The sequence below is a fragment of the Pholcus phalangioides genome, unplaced genomic scaffold (assembly GCF_987345545.1).
Source record: "Pholcus phalangioides strain wild (caught in Gottingen) unplaced genomic scaffold, Ppha-v1.0 ptg000008l_1, whole genome shotgun sequence".
In the NCBI taxonomy this organism is placed as follows: domain Eukaryota; kingdom Metazoa; phylum Arthropoda; class Arachnida; order Araneae; family Pholcidae; genus Pholcus; species Pholcus phalangioides.
The window spans coordinates 26,283,114-26,305,027 of record NW_028301601.1 but is presented as its reverse complement, the minus strand read 5'-3'; the positions used below and the strand labels follow the sequence as shown (position 1 = coordinate 26,305,027).

General features: G+C 35.3%; 1 protein-coding gene across 2 annotated transcripts; it reads right to left on the bottom strand.

Moving 5' to 3' along the window:
- Nucleotides 1-1,005: 1,005 nt before the first annotated feature.
- On the bottom strand, nucleotides 1,006-21,424 carry Kpc2 (Kip1 ubiquitination-promoting complex subunit 2). 2 transcript variants are annotated; one of them, XM_089234452.1, is made up of 11 exons: nucleotides 21,017-21,414; nucleotides 18,320-18,381; nucleotides 16,070-16,180; nucleotides 13,633-13,701; nucleotides 11,491-11,596; nucleotides 9,320-9,425; nucleotides 8,051-8,199; nucleotides 7,776-7,924; nucleotides 6,342-6,428; nucleotides 4,682-4,820; nucleotides 1,006-1,761 (listed from the first exon to the last, which is right to left on the bottom strand). In XM_089234452.1, exons 1-11 carry the CDS (start codon nucleotides 21,264-21,266, stop codon nucleotides 1,616-1,618), a joined length of 1,374 nt encoding a protein of 457 aa, XP_089090578.1. In that variant the 5' UTR covers nucleotides 21,267-21,414; the 3' UTR covers nucleotides 1,006-1,615. The 2 variants fall into 2 exon arrangements, with proteins under 2 accessions (XP_089090578.1, XP_089090579.1); XM_089234453.1 differs by lacking the exon at nucleotides 13,633-13,701 and having other exon boundaries at nucleotides 21,017-21,424.
- Between the last annotated feature and the right edge of the window lie 490 nt (nucleotides 21,425-21,914).

Here is a 21,914-nt window from a genome sequence, read left to right as displayed (position 1 = left end):
TAAAAATGGACAAACAAGGTGAAATATATATATACATAAATATTATGTTCTTTGTGCTGCCCCTCCCTTCCCAGAAAAAGTTGAAATGACATCATGGTTGCCATTCAAATTCTACAAAATTATGTTGCTGTGATCATAACCGTGAGAGCTAGCATAGCTGCTAACTTTGGAGAATAAAAATTAGGGAGGCTTTTGGGCAGATTTAAGTATATGTACAAAGATAGATATATAAGGCATTTTTGAAAAAGAAAGTAGGACTATTCCCCTTCTTGCAGAAACGCGACATTTAAGCTATCATTGATTAGCACCAAGTCACCAATCATTGCCAACCAGTATATTTGAATTACATACCTGCACTTACTACTCTCAAATGAAATCTCGCCAACAACAAAAAAAATCGCCATCGGGCCCGAAACGGGACATACAAGATCAACGAGACATATGGTCAAATTAAATACATGTCATTTCCCTAGTATCGGATGTTGACTGGCCAAATTGACACTGATTATTTAGCAAATTTTGTCCCTCCCCCAATGATGTTTTTTACGATATTTGACGCTATGCCAAAAATTTACACTACTCTTGCGACGTCATTTTGGGGCAAAAATCAAAAAATTAATTCTTTTCAGAGTATATAAATTCATTTGGAATAAGTTTTTTCCCTAAAAGTATAAAATTTTTATAATCATAATTTGAATTCGGGAGATATAATTTGGGGGGGGGGGACTCTCGGAAAACCCAGGAGACTTGACAGCTATGGGAGAGTTTTGTTTTTCTCTCTCATTTCTCATTATTGAGCACATACGTTGAAACACCTATAACCTCAAATTTCCTTCCCATTCATTGATTTTTTCGGCTGTATATGGGCAAAGTTATTTTATGACTACCCTGCAGACAGATATATATACTACAGTGAAACCTGTCTGACACTGCATGAGATGGAAACCTGTCTAAAATGAAATCGAAATAATAATAATACTGACATTAATAGAGACCACGCCATACTGACTGGAAACAAGACAACTTTTTAATTCCAGCACAAAATTGAAAACAGATCCTCATTATCGTCATCATAGCTTAGTTTCGATAAGGCTTCTGTGACCAGACTTTAAATTAAGCAAAACTTCAGATGACACAAGAGAGTTTGCTATTTTTTTTTTCCAACTTGATATACAGCGTGAACATACATAAATATTTTCAAATATATAAGTACTTTTCACAAACAGCACAATCCCATCTGCCAGCTCTTTATTACACGATATTAATTTCCGGTCAAACTTCGTAAACATTTTCCGAATGTAAAACCGAAATAATATAATAATAATAATTAACAAAAACAAGATGTCACACCAAAACTATAATTTAAAACTGGGAGGAAAAATAAATGTTTGTTATTAGACTCTTTCTCGCTCGCCACATTCATAAGCACTTCTGGAATATCTGAGATCGGTAATATTTAACTTAAACTAGGGGATGAATTCAGTTAGAGTGTAAGAGTACCTATCACAATAACAGAAAAGGAGGGAGGAAGAAAACTTCTTTGCTAAAATTCCACACACACATGCATTATATATATCACTCTTTTACAATAAACTTGATTCGAATCACATCATTTTCATTGCGTGAAAAACGGTCTTGCCAACTGCAGCGAGTGTTTTTCTGCGTGATATATACGGAATATCTGACTGAGTATAGGTGCCGTATCTGGGTCACTTAACCACCGACATGCGTTGTTTGGATTTTCAAGCATATGCAGGAGAGCTGCAATGAAAAAAAGACAAAGCAAAATATATGTATTATCTCTCAACTGGTGAAAAATAGAATTTGAAGATTAGGGCGGTTTTGAAAATTCATGCTCATTCGTAGCATAAATTGCACCATTTGAGGCATAACTCACTGCAGCCTCCTGTGAGAGGTTGGATTATAATGGTAACCACACTGCAAATGAAAACATCATACAATCACAAACCCCATATTCAGAATCTAGCCAATCACAGCATATTACAGGACTGGCATCAGGAAACATAATAAGAAAATCTGGTGAGGTTAATCAGCTTATCCTATACACCAGTGTTTCTCAAAGTGTGTGTCGCAGCTCTTAAGAGGTGTTGCAACAAGCTGGAGAAATTGATTTGTAAGTGTATTCATGCTTTGAAGTGGTTCTGTTATACGGGCAAGTGTCTACTAAACTATTCTGGGGCAGCTGCAGATGAATCACAAATCACATAAGGGAGCCGCCGCGGGTGACAAAAGTTTTGAACCACTGCTCTATACCAATGATTCTCAATCTGGCAGGCTTAGGTTATCCTCCATACTAGCAGTTCTAAAGATTTTTTGACTTGCAGATAATTTTTAGTTTAAAATTTCTATACTGGAGCCCTGTTTTAATTTATTGATCACATACACCGATTTAGTTTATGGTCTGCGAAGCCTCTGGGAGGTGCGCATAGAACCCTTTGGGTTCCCCAGAGCACAGGTTGAGAAACCCTGCTGTATACTCTTTAAGTCAACAGCTGAGTAATGGCATCTCTGAAGATTGCGACTGAATCAATTGTCAATTTGATGATTATTGAGGATTACTTCTACGTTTAAGAAAGGTTATGACAGATATTGCACAGAATATTATACAGTAGACTCTCAATAATCTAGCCATGCTCTAGTCTGGCCCATCAAGTAATCCAGCTTTTTTTAGATGGGATTTTCTTTGAGCCCATAGAAAAAGGAAACAATTCACTGCATGTCTTTGTACAGAATACTATGTTATTTGAATGGGCTTTTCCTATTTACTTCCAGTAATCTAGCGATTTCTGTAATGCCACCCTGGTCTGATGTGTGCCAGATTAGACAAGTACAACCCACACGGGTAGAAGGCTTATATCCTGGGAGGGACAGAGCCTGGGTCGTGTCTGGTCTGTCGGATTAGACAAGTCTACTGTCCTTAAAATATAGCGAGTTTCTACATTGCATGGTGGTATTTAGTCATTTTATTATTTTGGGAGGGATGTTTTTTTCCTTGTGGCCACCTTGATGGGCTCCATGTCTGTTGTGGGCCATCCATTACTGAATTTTATTAGTCAGACTCTGACTGTGAAATTCCACACAAACAAGTTTGTCAAACAGCTTTGCCAGAAAAAGTGAAACTTCAGCACACTTATATTTTTCAAGTAAAAGAGTACCACAGTACACCTTCACATTAGCCGGCATACCTCAAGGAAGACTAGCATGCTGGAAAATACTGGTTTTCATATCATTCCCGGAAATTCAAGTCACATATTAAGGATAATTTATAAATACCTGGGCTCTAAGAATCAACTGAATTGTTTGGTTTAGATCTTGTTTGTGCTCTGTTTTCCGAATTTCCTTCTGTTAGATGAACTATGTTCAGATAGTTTGAGCTTTGTTTGCTTTTGCTACCACAAATCTTGATTTTTTAAAAATCCTAGATCCTAAGTATAGCTGTTTGCATAGATTAGATGAGTAAAATAGAAATATAAATGGAGTCAAACTTGGTTAATTTGAAGTCCAAAGTCACTGGACAGAAGTTTGAATTATCCAATTAATCTATTTTGGATCCATATGATGACTACAAATTGCAACTTGATCATCAACATTCACATAAGATATAATAATTATCAGTCACAAAACTGCTTCTAAAATTTTAATTATAATATAACCTATCTTAGCTGCCACATTATTCTGCTGTTCTGGAATCTCAGCATCAGTGTAGAATTTCTTGATCATGCTTCAAAGCCTTAGTTATGGAAACAGTTCATGATCAACTGTTACGAAACTATTTTGCTCATCATTCGTGTGTGTGTGTACATATGTATGTATCTCGCTCACTTTCACAAACATTTTCCTATACTTTCCATGCTGTTAATGACTATAAAAAATACAGATTTAGCATTGTACACCTTGATTACTCTAGGTTGAAAAACATAATCGGTATCAAGAGTATACATTCTTGATGCACTCCAGCTGAACATTTTGTTTAAATGAGCATTAAATTATCAAACAAAGAGAAGAGAAAATCAGAATTTTCAAACTTTTATTAGCCTTTAAAAATTTGTTGTTTAACAATTTGGTTGAGAAAAGCAAAGTTTGACTTCTTGTAAAATGTTTACGAAATTAATTTACTTACAAGGAATTTCAAGGTCTGTATGAATACTGTAGCATGCTTGTCAAGTTTGCAAGAGGGTCTGGGTTCGAGTCCCGGCAGAGGTCAGGTGACTTTTCTGAGTTCACCTTGGCAAAACATCCAGAAAATGTCTGTTTCCTTCTCTAATTGCTTAGAAAAGCAGATTGAATGATGGGAACCAGTGCACATCATCTTAATAATAATGTGATTCTTATGTATTTCCAAGAGATCTGTATGATCTATTCAGGGAGTTTTTCATTGTTGATAGACATCCATGTCCAAACCAGGATTCAAACCCAGACCTGCAACAGAGGCTAGTTCCTTAACCACTCGACTGCCAGAGGATAATCTGAGGGAAATCACTTTGAAAATGAATAAATTATTTCTTGCTGTACCTGTATTTCTTGATTTTTTATGATTTTACTCCAAGTTCTCATGGAATGCACCTTGCATCTTATAGATTCAATCATGAGTAATTATCACCTTCATTATAGAATATTGATAAATTGAAATAAAATTCATGATTGAAAGTGATGCACTCACCCAGGAAAGTTTTAGGATTGCACAAACCCAATTGCACTATTGAGTTGTCCATGATAGCCTTATATATGGGACCATCAGGATCCAAACCACAACTGACATCATCAAAACTCATCTTCTTATCACTCAGTAGCCAATCACACTAAAACAGAAGGGGAAAAAAAGACCAAAATCAACAAACTGTAAACATTGTTTTGCTAAAAGCCCTTTCTTCCATAAAATATATTTTCTCAAAAAAAATTGGGATGTTTCATTTTTACTGCAAAAATACACCATCTATCACCCCCCCCCCCCATCTTTTCCTGGCATACACCCATGGTATTGTGCGTTTTAAAAACTTATTGCAGACAAGTCCAAGAAGAAAAATATTGTGTACACATTTTAAGATAAATTTAATAATGTCTAACTTAATTGCAGGGAATGTAAAATCATGCAAACTGTACAGTATGAATACATAAACTTTCAAAATAAACAAAATATCAATGTGGTTTCAATTCTTACAAAAACTATTCAAATTTATTACACTGTTCATTGATTCGATGCTTACACAAATTGATAACACTTGGCAAAAAGTAAATTGTCCCTCAATAATATTAATTCAAGTGGAATTATTATGTGACTAGGCTGGATAGTAGTAAGAGGGATAGTCGAGAATCTACTGTATAACACAAGTATGTGTGACTTCTGAATGACCATGCTCTCTTAAAATGTATAAGGCAGAAGTCTTCAACTTTACAGACATAGCGAGCCAAACTAAAACCTTCTATGGAAGCCATGGATCAACAAGTGATATTGCAGTATTTAAAATTATATAAGGGGCCATTCAAGCATCATGTAAGCAGATTTTCAGCCATTTTGACCCCCCTCCCCTTGTGAGCAAAAGTCGGCAAAACACTGACACCCCCACCCCCGTCAGCAAAATTTCGTCAGCAGCTTAGAATATTTCATATCTTCAGAAAGGGGTGGTTGATGACATAAGCAACCTTCAAACCCCCCCCCCCCCAAACGTCAGCAAATCCGAAACCCCCAATGCTGACGTAATACTTGAATGACCCCTAAGACTGTATTCAAATCCCCAAAGATGGCACAGTGACGTCCACAGATGGACCGTCTTTAAGACTTATTTATTCTGAAATCATTTCTTTCATTAAATCTGAAATCATTCCTAAAGGTGATTAAATAATTTCTTTTGTTCAGGTACTTTTCAGCTTTTGTATAAAAGCCTATGCCCTCTCTTTCTCCACCCTTGAAATATACGAAATCAAGAAATATTTTTGGAGCCCTAGACTTAAGATGGCCCTGATAATGTATGAAATGCCCAGCGTCACTGGTGAAATTGGAAAGCTTCTCAAATTTTTCCCAAATACAGCAGTATTAGGCCTACTTAGTGGGCCTGCAGCTATTATAAATTTTTTTCCCTCTCTATTCAATCTTTCAATGCACATAGTGGGTGATAGTAAAAGAAGCTCCAAGAGCAACCTGGTAAGATCTTAAGTAAAAGTTCTTGAGCAAACAGGCTTGTAAAAATGAATATTTTATAAGATCACTATCGAATTCCACTTTTATATGTCTGCATAATCTTTAATCCATGATACTTAACACGATATATGTTGCTTATAAATAATTTATTCTGAAAAAAAATAATTTTCTCCCTCCTACTTACTGCGGTATCCTGGTTGTTTCCATTTATTCTGAGTGCATCCAACACATCTGCTTCAGAAAACCCCATCTCTTTTAAAGAATTCAAAGCCTGAAAAGTAAAGCAAAAAACTTGTTCAATTTTGAGATTGGATCCAGAAAACTCATTGAAAAAATTATAGATTCCTTTTATGAAAAGAATTTTTTTTTTTTCGGTTTTAGGTTAGTGCAATATATGTGTTAGGTAAATGTGATAAATTGGTTATAATATACATAATAACTTGTTACTATGCATACTTACCACACACACAATCACCTTGGTACGTTTGATAAGTTTATCACTTTCGCTAGCAAATAAATATAATAAGTGTTTCATTTAGGCAAATTTTTCAAATTTACCAAAATGTTAGGTGATTATGCATAATAACCAACTATTATTTTATCAGATTTATTATAACATATATATTTGCACTATAGCCTGCTACTGATCACTACTCAATTTCAAAAAACTTGTGGGGTATAGAAATAGAATTTGGTGTATGGAGATCAAATCAATAACCATAATGTTAATCCTCTTATGCTACCCAAAATCAGGGGTTGACCAATCAAAAAAAATTCAAGCACCAGCCAAATTGTTTAAAAGCCAAGCATGGTTTTCGGTCAAAAAAATTGTAGCATTGACATAGAAAAGTATGTAAGTCACAAAAAGATAGTTTTACAAGAAAAGCCAAAGTCTGTATGCAAAAGTTATACTCATTCCTAACACTATCTTTGGAGAGCTGTAAAAACGAAGCTATTTCTTTTAGTGACTTACTTGCTTTATCCTGTCACTAGCAGGGTGGTTCATACTATCTTATCAGTGAAAAAAAAAATTGATATTTTATGACACATGCTTTTTCCATGTCAATGTTACAGTTATGTTTTTAGATTTCCCATACAACTTAATACCCTCTTTCCACGTTAAAAATCACATTGTCATGAAATATCTAGTTATGCTGGGACTCTAATTTCGCAATGACATATAGAAAATAATAGGCACCAATACAGTTTTCCCAGTCGTCATAGTGACCAGCTGACTGGGATTTGCTAAACCCTGTCGTCTAAAATGTACATGTATTCCTTGGTAGCTGCGAGACACAGAGCAAACAAAAGGCGCTGTCTTACCACCATGGGATTATGAAATATCTACTGTTTTTTTTTTTATCACTGAAAGCAAAATAATCCACTCAAGCCATTGGTCATTTTGCACCAAATGTGGAACAATCTGCGATTGTTTCTGGAGGTTACACAATTCAACTGGGTTCAACTAATTTAAATATGTTCACATACATTTCAACGTAAGTTCACAATAAGTTTTGTCCCATTCGTTGCCAAAGCTTGCCATATCTGTATTGTGCACTGGCATGTAAAAGTTTCATTATCAATGAAGTTTGAAGCAACAAAGTAAAAACAAAATTACTATTTTGTTTGGCCTGAAGACTTTTCTCTTATACGACCTGAAACTCCTGAGAATTCTTACTACTGGGCTTTCATTTTGTGAACTATCCTCAAGAGGAGATTCGTCTTTACTTTTTTCCTGAGATGTTTCACCGAGAAAAATGGGGTCTGCTGTAATGGAATGCAAGGAGGGGAAAAAATTAGAAATATTTTATATAATGTCAGCTAAACAGTTGAAAAAATACACCATTCTTAACAAAACCTAAACCTATGTTAAAATAGGGGGGAAATAAATACCTTGCTTAGAGGAACAAGGTTCAGAGAAAGGAACATTATCATGAGGCTTGGCACTGACATATGTACATGGACTAGTAGCATTATTAATGCTTTCTTCAATATCTTCTTCTCCATGATTAAGTAGCCATTCGGCTGCAGATTCAGGATTACTTAAAAAAAGAAAAAAAACCATAAAAAACATGAAATTACTAAAATTGTACATAGTAAATACAACTCTATGTACATAGGGAAATATAATTTGAATATTTAGATTGGTATGCCAATAAACAACAACAAAAATTAAGAAATACTGTTACCAGGGTTCTTGCTAACGTTTCATAAATTGCAGAAAATGGGAGAAAAGTTTAATGAAATGAATATGTTATTCGATGAAGTCAATCTTTTGCATGAAAAATTGATCACGAAAAGTTGATTTCAAAATTTTCCTTATGAACAGAGAAATTTTAATGCATGGGCACATCCGAGGACTCAAGTTCATGGGGAACCTTGTGAGATTTGGTACTATGTCTTTCGATAGCAAGTGTAGATATCGGGAATCGGGTATGTTGAGCAAGATAAAAGGCTTCTCAGAGCATCACTTTGCCCAAGGCTCATGGTGATGTAAAGATCGCTCTGCTTGTTAATGCAATAACATTTTGAAGAGAGGACCCTGACTAGCGCACACATACACACACAAATGTGCAATGTTTATTTAATGAAAATATTTGATTTCTTGGACTACAATTTTTCTATGCACCCCTGGAGGAGCTTATAAGAATGGGCCATAAAATTCAGAGTTGACTGCAAATGACAACTATGAAGAATATATATAGATACCAAATTTCACACAGAGCAAGAAAGCATAATAATGGCAACCTGAGTTATTTTTCCCATATCACATTTTGCAGTGACAGTATGGTCATCCGTAGTATTTTTCTTCAGGCATTGACAACTATGTACAAACTGGAATATTAACGGGTAAACCAAAGATTGAAGAGAAATGGTAGGCTTTTAATGGTCAGAGCTTATCAAACTATTGAAACTTTTCAAGTTCTTATGCCATGTTCAAGTCAAGAACGGATGATACAGTCACTCTTCATTATCATACCCTTCATTAGAATGGCTGTACAAAAATACAACTAACAGCATAATTTGGAGGGAAATCATTGATTATATCTAGCTGTAGCCTATATTTATCCCTCAACATGTGTGATATAACAAATGTGAGTTAATATAAATATTTCATGGAAATATTTTTCATTTCATTTTGATGCCAAAATAATTACTCACTTGTTAATTTTGAGTGCGTTTATGGCTCGATTCTCAGGAAAACCCATATCTGTCAATTGTTTCAGTGCCTCTCCGTCCACTCCACTATTACTTTCTGCCTGTTCACCTGTTCAAAAAAAAAGAATAACTTGTCTAATAACTTTAATAATAAATTAACAAGGTCAAATATGTTTCTAAAAATATCGGAGAAATAACAAAATAATACAGTATACAGGGTGTCCTGTCAAAATTGCCCAAACTATGCACAGCCAGATTTCTCGCTTGGAATACATAAAAATATGCCCAAAGAACTGTACCCGTACGACCCATAGCTTGAGAAAAATTTGAAAAAAAAAGTATGACATCATATCTGGTGCAAGGAAAAAAAACTTTATTGGAAACATGAACATCTTCCTATGTAAACATATGCAAATAATAATGTTGATGTTTCCAATAAAGTTTTTTTTCTTGCAATGAGATATGATGTCATACTTTTCTTTTGCATTTTTCTCAAAAACTATGGGTCGTACAGGTAGTTCTTAAGGCATTTTTATGTATTGCAAGCAAGGAATCTGGCTGTGCAGAGTTTGGGCGATCTTGGTGGGACACATAATACATTCGGTTAATGAAAATGGCTATAGTTGAACTCATTATATGAAATGAGTTTACACAAGAACAAATAGACATTTCTTTGGAAATGTACACAACAAGCTCTTTTTTTAATATAGAACTCAATTTTTAACCCCTTTTTCTCTAAGGTCGGGATAAGACAAAAGTTTCATAAAAATTCTTTTATAAAGTTTGAAAAATGCAATCAATAAAATTATTAGTTACATTCGAGCAAATCTAACCAATATGCTTATTGGTTGTTTTTTAAAGTTTTGTAAAAGATCTTTTACCAAACTTTTATAGCATAATCCTAACCTAAGATTCCACATGTTGGAACTCGAGTAAAATGAAAAATTTATGAATGGGAATCTGATTTAAAAAAACCATGAGGAACCATAACTCAAAATTGCAAGCCGATTTCCCATTTAAAAAATTTCTCCAGAGAAAGCAATAACTTGATTGGTCAGCAGAAATAATATATCCATACAAATAAGAGATTGTAGTGAAAGTATTGTACCCATGGTATCCCCCTCCCCAGTATGCTAAATCGCAGCTTAGGAGAAAAATATTGCCCACTTTGGGAAACACAGCTTTACAGGAATGTGCATGGCAGTCACTTCACCTTTACTCATAAATAATGGAACTCAGGGTAACCTGAAAAATTCTGTACAGCCACAGAGAAAACAAGTCCAAAATGAAACAATTAATGCACATTAATAAGTGAAACTGCTCAAGTAATTTTGTATTGAAACATTTTATGATGTCACTTATGAGGGCCCCAAAGCAGAATATGCCTAAATCTTTCATTCTTCACAGAACAATCAGTGCTACTACTAAACCCCACTTGCACCTTGTCCACATTCCTATCTGGAACTTATTAGGAATTGGTGCATGTTGGAATGTGTGTGTCTGCGTTGTGAACCTGACGAGAAGTTTGTTTCTGTGTAATGCTTGTCCCGTGTAGTGCTGCCATCAGTTTTTCTAACTATGAGTGAAGTGTAATGATCGAATAATGGTATTGCTGCAGGCCTGTTACTCTTTGTGGCAACACTTTTTAACAGGGAGCCTGCAATCAGTGCTACAGCAAAACAATTTGGGAGAATTTTATACAAAATGTAGAAAACACTATTATGGGAATTTTGAACTGCAGAACATTTCCAGTCGAGCTCAACGCAGAACAATGCAAAACATTCTGCTTTGGGGAAACAAAGTAACAACTGAGATTGGAAAATTTAATATTGACAGAATCATAGATGGTGTAGCCACTACTGATCATGCCATGATAATACACACTTGAATGAAAATTGAGTATCAACTTTGTGTTTATATATATATTTTTTCAAATATTTTCCATCAATGAGTTATTGCTATCAAAGTCATGATATGATCACAATAAGCAATATATGCAGTATACGTGAAAATTCAATGAGCTTATTTAAAGAAATGTAAATATTTTATGAAACAAAATATATATTTTTTCCAGAATTCGTTGTTTTTTTTCAGTGGAAGAAATAACATTTTGATTCAAGTGTATAAATTTGCATTTTACATGATGCAATTAAATCTATAATCATGATTCTTACTTTCTTCTGCCTCCTTGAACAAGTCAATTATATCAGGATGTTTACGCAAAATCTTTTCTGATGTTTGCACCAATGACACGAGAATCTTTCTAAGCTCTGAGTGAAACTGAAAATATTCATATGAAGTAATTATGAACCAATAAATGAAAGTGACAAGCACTAGGAAAAACCATATAATGAGCAAGCTAAAAACATGTTTTATTTACTTAATAACCATGTCTACGCACCAAGTTTATTTTTGAGTTAATTTATAGTAAGGCTTTGACAAGTGCCAGAATGTCATGCTATGTACAAGTATGATAAGTGAATTAACCGTTTAAAGGCCAATGTTCCATAAATGGAACATAATTTTTATTTACAAAAATATCAGACAAAATTGATTCAAACATTTCGGGTTTTTTTATCATTAGTTCAAAGTATTTTTTTAAATAAATTTGGAAACTTCAGGTTAATATAAACTTTTTGACAGAGTTTGAAATTTGACATTTTTTGAGCATTTTCTCCTCATTTCGATTAAAATTTGATAAAAATGTCAATTTTGAAGTAAATTGAAAATTATTTTGTGTTTTTCTACCACTTGATATATCAATCAAAGTAAATCAATTATTTTTTTGTACTGTTACATGTGAACAAGCTACGTGCATTCAAATATGCATGTTTTATTTATGGAAAATTGGCCTTTCAAGAGAGCAGGATTTCTAGAAATATCTAATGTGCAGTGCGCAGCTTCGATTTTCCCGTTCGAACCCCAGGGTGTCATCATCATTCCACATGTGCATAACAGCAAATTCTGGTTAATATAACACAGAATTTATTTTTTATCTCGATAATATAATCAACAACTTTACAAAATATATCACAACTAAGCCTACACAACAGAAAGCTGCTTTTAAACCTTGGATTTCACCAGAACTCAAGTTCTATATTAAGACCAAAGAAAAACTTTACTTAAAATCTAAAAAATATCCATTTGATATTCTGATAGAAACAGCTTACCTTAGTACTACATCATTTGTCAAATCAAAAATAAAACTAGCCAAATGCACTTATTTTCACAATCTGTTTTTAAATTGCAATTCACCTTCCAAACGTTGGAAATTTGTTAATAAAATATTTAGGAATAAATGAAAATCCTGTCACGTTGCCTTCAGGTACTAATATGATTCGAATAGCAAATGAATTCAATGCACATTTTATAAACATTTCTCCTCTATCTCGCCCAATATCTGATGATTTCGAAAACTATATTTCTAATAACAGTGATTCCATCTTTCTTTACCCAACTACACCTGATGAAATAGTAAAGATCATAAATAATTTATCTAACAAAGTTTCGAGTACTGACCTTATTAATTCTCAAATTCTAAAATGTCTACCGGGTGACACTATTGTGCTACTGGCCGACTTGATTAACAAGCCGCATTGTAAATGGTGTTTTTCCAGATTCACTTAAATCTGCAACTGTTTTCCCAATATTTAAATCAGGTGATAAAAATGATTTTAATAATTTTAGACCAATCTCTATTCTGTCTTTTATCTCCAAGATCTTTGAAACTATATTAAAAACTAGAGTCCATCCATTTTTATCTAATCATAATTTATATTCTGAAAATCAGTATGGTTTCCTCCCAAATAAAAACACTGAATCTGCCATCCTCAAATTAACTTCCTCTGTTGTACATCACCTTGATGCATCAAGAAAGACTCTTGCAGTTTTTCTAGATATGAGAAAAGCATTTGATAGCGTAAATCATGAAATCCTACATGGAAAACTTGGTATTAGAGGTGATGCACTTAATCTTTTTAAATCTTATTTGCACAATAGACCAAAATCTGTTAAATGTATTACAAGCATTAGTGATCCCATGAACATAATAAAAGGTATTCCTCAGGGCACAGTACTCGGCCCCATTTCTTTTTTCTATTTTCATCAATGACATTTGTAAACTTGATATTGAAGGTGAAATAACTGCGTTCGCGGATGACACAGTTCTTCTGTTTTCTGCTTCTGATTACCAATCTCTCCAAAATATTGTTAATAATAATAATCTCCTAAAAGTAATAAATTGGTTCCGCGCTAACGACCTCCAAATTAACGTTACTAAAACCAAGTTTATAAATTTTTCTTTAAATCCCACTAACCAATCTGGCGTAAACATTATTTTCCATGACATCAACTGCAACAATGATTTTTCTCGCACTTGTCAAGATCTAGAGCAAGTCAGTACAATAAAATATTTAGGTTTGCATATTCACCAAGATATGAAATGGAAATCGCATGTCAAATATTTATTAAATAAACTTAGATTTATACTTTAAAAATTTTATTACCTAAAACAATGTTCAACTAACACCTTTTTATTAACACTTTACTATGCTTTTTTCCATTCCCATCTAATGTACAGTCTTCTAGCTTGGGGAAGCGACTACCTTACTAATCTTCAACCAATCATTTCTATTCAAAATAGAATTTTAAGGTTCATTACTAATGATTATCACTCGTCTACATTTACCCTTTATAACCGACTACAAATATTACCTCTTCTGCATCTTTATTTTTACAAATCACTATTGCTCATTCACAAAAATCAGTTTTCTTTCAACTTTAATACCACTCGCTTGTCCTCAAGAATAAATAGTACTTACACTCTACCACTAATTCACAAACAATAGCTAGAAAACACTTTACTTATATTATTCCAAAGTTCTTGCTTTAAATTTCGATACAAGTGTCTCTCTGCCTACCTACAAAAAATTAATTAAATCCTATCTCTTATCTGAGACTAACATAGAAACACTTTTGAACTTTTTTTTTTTAATTATATATATATATACATATATATATATATATATATATATATATAGTTGTTTTTTTTCCTCTGAATTTATTTATGTGTACATATATATATATATATATATATTCTCTCCCGCTAGAGCTCAGCAGTCCTCAGCACTTTTTTTTTTTTTCACCAAGAAAATCTTTCCTCCATGTTAATTACTCAAAGCACCACCACCATGGTTGTCGCTGTTAAATGATATATTTTGTTAACCCCCCTTTTTCTTTCTTTCCTATAATTATTTTATTGTGTATCATTTATACTTTAAGTTAGTTGATTTGTCTATGTATTAAATATCCAGTACGAGCCTTTCCTGGCTCCTTGGGTATATAACTGCTTCAAGTGTATACGTATATACATGCTTGAATTCTACAATTAAAAAAAAAAAATTTACATAGGAATGTGCTTCGTGGGGTGAATTATTTACATTTATATGGGTGAATACTTTTTGCAGAAGAGTTGAGACTATGAACCTTGTACGAACGAAGGAGGGGTTAATTGTTCGTCCAGGTAAACGTTGTCAACTGAAAAAAAGATACCAGCTCATCTGATAGCCATTATATTGTGTCTGTGACACAAGGACGAGGTGGGGTTTGCTGAAAACACTAAATACTACCAATGTGACATACGAGCATCAAACATGTTTTCCTTCTTTTATCACGAACATTAGAAAAATAAAATGGATTTTCTGCACACATTTTTATGTTAAAAAAACTGGTATATGTTGCGAATTTGAATTTGTAGTAGAAAATAGAAAATTTCGCATGATAACTGTAAAAACTGAAATAAAAAATCGTGAGAATATAGGTGGTGCCATTCATGAAACAGTGGAAAAAAGAAAAAAAAATTTTCTTCAAATTTCAAAGTTGATCTATTTATGGCATGCAAAAGGACCTCAAATTCACAATTTCAAAACGATAAGTGATTTTGTCCATAGTTCAGAATTTGAACAGTTAAAGTCTGAGAACAGCAAAAAATTATCGAAAATTATGTCAACATGTCTTTAACATGAAAAAGGGTCCCTAACTCTCAGACAAGTCAAAGAAAGACCTACACTAGACCAATTTTGTTGGTGTGGGGGGAGGGGGTGATTAATTTATTTGATTTTCACCAGTGGCTCCCTTCAAGACTGAAAGAGAAGGGGCGCCAGATGGCCGTCATTGAGAACCACTGGGTTTGAGATGCCACACACCCAATATGAGTATGACATCACAAATCTGCTTCAAGTGCACACGCATGGAAAGTAATGTGACAAAAAGACAATGTTGCAAGCAATTGATTGAAAAATAAACAGTAAAAAAAAGGTAACAAAAAAAATAAAGAAAAGAATAATTCTTGTGTAAATAAACTATGGTTATTCTGTCTTCTATATTATTCTGTTCAAGCAAGTGATATATGTTCAATATTGATTGCTTTCCTCTGACAACCACCAGCAGGAGCAGCTTATAGGCCATGTGACCAGACCGCACCAAATCCAACTTGAGAGCAAAAAAAAACTTTCACAACCAACAAAAATAGCCAGGGTGCCAAAAATAGATCCAGCATGGGTAGAGATTTTTTTCTCGAGCCACCCCAACCATTAGTGCAGGTGTGAACACATCTATAACAAAATCTTATTCCACAGATCTGGTGCCAGTTCCTGTGAGAAAATCTTCAAATTATATTTTCATTATGATAGTAGATATCACTGATGTTTTCAAATATTCATCTGAAATAACAAAACAGAAAAAAAAATATCTTACATCGACTACAACAGGCATGTCTTCCGGGACATAATCCATGTTCTTGGGAGTGATATTAGCTGTTATCTTTTGGATCTCTGTATCTGAGGGACCATGGATTTTCTCATCTTTCTGAAAAGAAATAATTATTGAATATCCAGCGAAAAATATATGACAATGGTAATCAGTGCTTGGAAAGGATCTGTTGCAGGTATGGCAGGCCAACTGGAATACATGTGCATCAAACAATGTCTACAAGATACAAGTTCATTGGCATTTGAACGATGGCATAGAGAGGAAACAATTCCCTATCACTGAGCATAGCCCTTTTCTTGCGCATCTTCTGTATTTTAATCCTGGAATACTAACTAAAATAAAAACTGTGTGTTATCTATAATACTAACTAAATTTCTGAGTTAACACTAAGGTTAAACGCTCTAGTAACAGCATTTGCATCTGCAATTCAAATGGCACTCTCTGGTATTACACCACCCAATGCCCCAGAAGGAAGACTTTTACTTGGCCCAACTGTCAGAGTCCAGAATACTGGCTCAGAATTCTAGACAGCCCTCTGAACTTTTGAAGTTTGCAGAAGTTGATTCAATTCTAAGACCGTAACCAACATCTACTCCACAATAAGACACAAGCTCTAGGGAAAGTGGATGACATTCATACTCAAAGAACCCATCTTATGTGCCAACAAGAGAGGTAGCACAAATACCAAATAAAAAGTGTAGTTTATAACCAAGAAGGCAAGCATCGGCTGTTTCACCAACACCTGATAAAGAATATAATCTACGAAATGATGAACCTTTTTGCTGATTGTACAAAATACAGATGACTGGATACCAAGCAAAGATAATTGAAATGAAAAGTCACATTCCTCTGCGAGGAATCGAACCATCAACCTCATACTTTAAAGATGCGTGTTCTACCATTAAACTATAAAGGACAGATATTTCTTTCCTAAGAATATATGTTTCTTCAGGCTGAATGGGACTGCGTACTAGACAGCCTCATAACTCAGCAACAGCTCATAACGAAATTAGCCTTCAGATGGCGACATAAAACAAAACGATAAACCTATTTGTTAATTGTACAAAATGCAGATGATTGGATATCAAGTGAAGATAATTGGAAAGAAAAGTCACATTCCTCTGTGGGGAATCGAACCACCAATCTCACACTTTCCGGAGACAAATTTCATTTTGAACTGTAGCTGAGTTAGGAGGCTGTCTAGTGCTCAGTCCCATTCAGCCCAGAGGAACAGTGCTCTTGAGAAAGAAAATGTCTGTCCTCTGTAGTTTAATGGTAGAACACGTAACCGGAAAGTGTGAGGTTGGTGGTTCGATTACCCACAGAGGAATGTGACTTTTCTTTCCAATAACCTTCACTTGGTATCTAATATATTCTACACCCAAGAAGACAAATGTCAGCTGTTTTATTGACTACTGGCAGACATGAATGAAACTGAGGTGGCAGCCATATGGATGACAGGTTATATCTTATTCCACCATTATTACTAAGACTGAAAATCAATGAGATTGATATATTTCAGATGGGATAAATTCTATTTCAAATTCTAACATAAGCAAGTAAAGATGATCTACACAAGGACAACTGTACGATTACCAACTGATTAACTGTGGACAACGTATGATTACAATTTTTCGTTCCAGATTTCTCGAGTACATATAAAATAATGTTCGATATTTTCACAAAAATTTATAAATTTCCAAATACACCCATCCTTTGGGAATACTTTGATCTCTCTCTGAGATGTGAAGTGGGGGTGTGCTTGGTCCTTCAATGTATGTGGATTGGGAGCATGAAAAATGTCTCATTAATACCTTATTTCCCCCCCCCCATTTGCCCTCACCTCCTGACCGCCATGACATAGGTAAGTTTTATGCATGGAGTGAGGCTTAGTCCTTCATTGCTGGACTATTGTGTCAAAGCTCTAGATTAGTATCCTTAGCAAGAAAACACATGGCAGACATCAAGAGAATGACACTTCTCTAAAACCTGACCTCTACGATACTTGACTCTGTGATTTATCTCACCTTGCCAGTTATCGTTCTAAGCAGAACTGTAGCGTCAGGTTTACTAGTAACACGCATACCTCCAAGGTGGGTCAGAATATACACACAAGATTACCCTCACCTCCTGCTAAAAAGAATTGAGGAAAGAAGAGATTCAAACCCATGAATGCACAAGCTATACAAAAGCAACTAAAAGGTGAGCATCTTGCATAATAAAATAAAATCATACGTCTCTTGAGCTCTCTGCTACAGATTTAGGCGATGGCCTCCTCTTCAATAAAAGTAATTCATCTGGAAAGGGGAAAAATAACGAGTTAGGTTATAAATAGTCAGTATATGTGCGTGTATTTACATAATAAAGTAATAGTGAATATGTATATATATAATGCATGTATTAAACAAGAGAGCACAGAAAAATATTGTTATAAAGGAGTTATAGTTGCAGATGTAATTCATTAACACTGTGAAAAGTGCATCCGGACCAGAGTGCAGGGCTTGATAAATCAGAAAAAAAATTTAAATGCCAGCAAATTGCATAGGAGCCAAGCATGGTATTTTCACAATCTCGGGTTCTTAAAACCCTCTTGAACAGGAGGGGAGAGGGGCAGAGACAGATGATGATTTCCCCTTCCCTTCGAGGTAGTGTACAGTTCAGCTTACAGCGTAAATAACAGAAAAAATGAGTTTTTCACTTTTCCTTGTTTATTATTATTTTTGTGTCAGGTGTAGAGTTTAAGCTATGGTCACATTTTTCGGAAAATGCAAAAGAAAATCTTAGAATGCGAAAGAAGTAGTAGCCACTTTTGCAAAAATCTATACAGGAGGTACGAAACAAGAAGACATCTAACCATAAATCATTAGCATTGTAGCATTTTGCTAAAGCTTTTCCCCCCATTTTCACTTTTTTGCTAAAGGAATATTTTTTACCTAGTTTAAACTCTGGTTGGGTGCGTGAAAAGCATTTATCTGCTGACAATCAGGGAAAAATATTTTTCTTGAAAATGGGTGGCGATTTCTGTAAAATTTAATGATTTCCAATGTGGCAGTTATTACGCGGGTCAGGAAAAACTGTAAATCACTTAAAGGCCAATTTTAGGTGGGAACAAAAAACACTGTTAGAAAATTCTCAAATTTTTTTTTGTGGGGGGGGGGGGAAACCTAGTTACGGCCCTGAAACAATTCTTTGACTTGATGAAAGGTCCGAAAAACATCATTTAAACCCAGGCGTCTTCAACCCGTTGCTCGTGAGCACCTAGAGAGAGAGTGCTCGTCTTATTTCATGCTCCTGAACACTTGATCATCGTTCAAGTACAAACACGTTGTACAAATTACATTGAAGGATTGAAATTATGATATCATGTATTTTGGTATATAAAACTCGCCATATGATCACTCTTCTTTTGATGATGGGTACAGGTAGTGCTCACAACTAAGAAAAATTATGACTGCTTCTGATTTAACCCTTGACAAATCCTAAGCGACTAGGATTTGTCAATCTCTGCTTTATGGTAGGAAAATTTATAACAATAAGATCAAATGAGAATATTATTCTTTAATATACATGCTACTAAAAATACAATAATCTTAGTGTTCCGTATTCACATGATATTTTATCAGAATTATGTATTTTTAAAGGGGGAAAAATAAATAAATCTTTAATAAATAATGGCAGAAACTAATTTTTTTCCCCTTGGAGGTGGTAATTTTTTCTTTTTTGGGCAGAAAAAAACATGTTTTTATAAAGACATTAAAAGCCATCAACGGTAAATACAGTGCCAACCCTGACTTGATGACATCTCGTGTTGAAAAGGCAATTAGTTATGAAATCAGAAAATAAAATTTTAAAAAAAAGTCATCCCTAGACTCGGATTTAGTGATCACATGAATATAAAATTTTAAGCGCAAATACTAATTTTCTATTTGCCATGGCAACTGGCACCTTGGATTTACCCAACCCTGCTTGAGTGTAATATCATGATATATAGACAATTATCATTATAGACATTAAAAATTCAATTTACACAGTCAATCGACTGCTTTTACAACGGGACACCAGTATTGATTGGTAAGGGCCAATGCAAGGTTATGGTGTCACAGGGGGAATTTTTCTCTAATAGGGTTGTTAATAAATGGAATTGCTTACACTCGGAAGTAGTTCTAACACAACTGACACGTTTAAAAAGAAATATGATAAACATGTTAGGGTAAACTTATGCCTGAGATTTTGTGCTCTAGAGCACTTGATCAACGTTCGAATTGAACACATTGTACAAATTATATTCAAGCACTGAAATCATCTTGATTTCATGCATTCGTACCTCAAACTTGTCGTAAGAGTGCTCTTCTGTTTATGATGGGTACAGGCAGTGCTCGCGACTAGAAAAAGGTTGAGGAGACTCTGACCTGTCAGACCAGACATGCCCAGGCTCTGCCCCTCCCAGGAAGCCCTTCACCCGTTCCGTATGAGTGAAAACCTCTGACGTAGAGCATGTGTAAATAATAATAAAAAAAAAAGTGGTCTATAAAGCAAGGGACCATGCCATTGAGTGACATAGAGCCAGGGCCGAAACTGGATGCTTGGTCAGCCAGGGTAAGCACATATTTTGGTACTCGTCCCCTTGTAATGTTGAAGGAGAGGTTCAAGAGTGAAATTTGCATCCCACTGGTCACCAAGAGTAGTTGCGGCTCTAACTTATGACTACAACAGTGACATAGAGGGTGTGCAAGCATGCGTGTGACCAAAGTGACACAGGTAGGCCTATACTTGCAGGAGTGGAGGGGGGGTGAGGCAAGCGGGATATTACCCGCACAGGGTGGCGAATTCGAGGAAAGAGTAGTCAAGAAGATTAGACTAGAGTGGGAGAAAGGCGATCATGCGCCCTCTCTGATCATGGATGATGATGGTGGTGGTGGGCGACTCACTCACCGTTGTTCTGGATGTTTTCATCGCGGACGGTGCCCTCGTCGGAGAGGGGCCTCCCATCGGAGACGAGGATGAGCTTATAGCGATCGGCCACTTTGATGCTATCCATGGGATTGTAGAAGTGACTGAGGGCCATCATCTTCAACTTGTCTATGGTGACTTCGGGCATCACGTCCACCGTCCATCTCGCACCAGCCAAGCTCAACACGCTGATCTTCATTGACTCCGTCGCTGCTGCTTCCACCACGTACATTACGAGCGACGACGACGCTGCTGCCAAGCCATTTATTAAATTGTGTGTATATCAAATGAAACGCATCGCTACTACTCAAATACGCATTCATAAAAGCTGATAATTCAACAGCTGATGGACACAGACCATGACTGAGGAAGGGGGAAAGGCTCGGTTCTGAAGGCTTGGGAGGAGCTCACAGACGCACACTCGCAAAGAAAGACTCTGGTGACCATATTTCCTCAAGACTGAATAAGGGTCACTATAAGAAAAAATGAAAAAATGAAAAATTTCTGGCGGGGCCTATCTGTTTGCAGACATCAGCCGCCTTCAAAGCAGGTCCTTTTAGGACCAGTGTGAAGGAAAGGCAAGGGAGCACTGTGTGTGTGAGTGTAGAGTGCATGTATGTCAGTCAGAAATTGGGAGTACTGTCTAGTGGGGAACCCACAGTTAATTAAAGTATTTCATTTAATTAACTAGGAACGTCACTATAAGATAAGGACTTTGATAAGCGCCATCTAAAGCCGGGTTTTCCGAGGAGCAGGTTTCCTGTGCCGCGCGCAACGTGATTCGCCCAGCGCGACACGCCGTCCACTCACCAATAAGAAAAGTAGCATGATTGTTTTCCTACAGAGCGCAATACGGCTCACGACAACGCTTTACGCCGGG

Bases quoted from the DNA above. Each gene is read 5' to 3' on its own strand.
- Kpc2 (XM_089234452.1), bottom strand. From the start codon at position 21,266: ATGTACGTGGTGGAAGCAGCAGCGACGGAGTCAATGAAGATCAGCGTG. The intron at 13,702-16,069 runs GTAAGATATTTT...GACTTGCTCTAG, and splicing joins ACATGCCTGTTGTAGTCGAT to ATCTTGACAAGTGCGAGAAA. The intron at 1,762-4,681 runs GTGAGTGCATCA...TTTTCATTGCAG, and splicing joins CAATCCTAAAACTTTCCTGG to CTCTCCTGCATATGCTTGAA.